Source organism: Monopterus albus, unplaced genomic scaffold (genome assembly GCF_001952655.1).
Source record: "Monopterus albus unplaced genomic scaffold, M_albus_1.0 scaffold192.1, whole genome shotgun sequence".
Lineage (NCBI taxonomy): Eukaryota > Metazoa > Chordata > Actinopteri > Synbranchiformes > Synbranchidae > Monopterus > Monopterus albus.
Window position 1 is genome coordinate 206,232 of NW_018128072.1, and position 228 is coordinate 206,459.

The 228-nt window shown below is 39.9% G+C and overlaps 1 protein-coding gene across 1 annotated transcript in view; it reads left to right on the forward strand.

Annotated features, from left to right (window-relative positions):
* setdb1b (SET domain bifurcated histone lysine methyltransferase 1b) overlaps positions 1-228 on the forward strand; it is a 15,044-nt gene that overhangs the window by 12,915 nt on the left and 1,901 nt on the right. The window contains exons 21-22 of the mRNA XM_020617642.1: positions 1-22; positions 134-228. The exon at positions 134-228 is cut by the window's right edge and continues 12 nt beyond it. Of these exons, the coding sequence (XP_020473298.1) occupies positions 1-22; positions 134-228 (117 nt within the window). The remainder of the gene's footprint in view (positions 23-133) is intronic.

Sequence of the window (228 nt, forward strand, 5' to 3'; positions counted from 1 at the left end):
AGGAATCTGGAGACAGCAAGAGGTGGGTTGGACTTGCCAAAATAAGCGTACATAGATATTTGGTTTTTCCTGATTTTAAACATATTAAGGTTGATTGCTTTCAAGATGAATTGAAATTAATTGTGTCTTGCAGTCAGGTGAAGTCGGAAACAGGGAAGAAGCAGGATGTGATGTCTCTGTCTGACAGTGATGATGTTCAGACTATAAGCTCAGGATCTGAAGACAAGG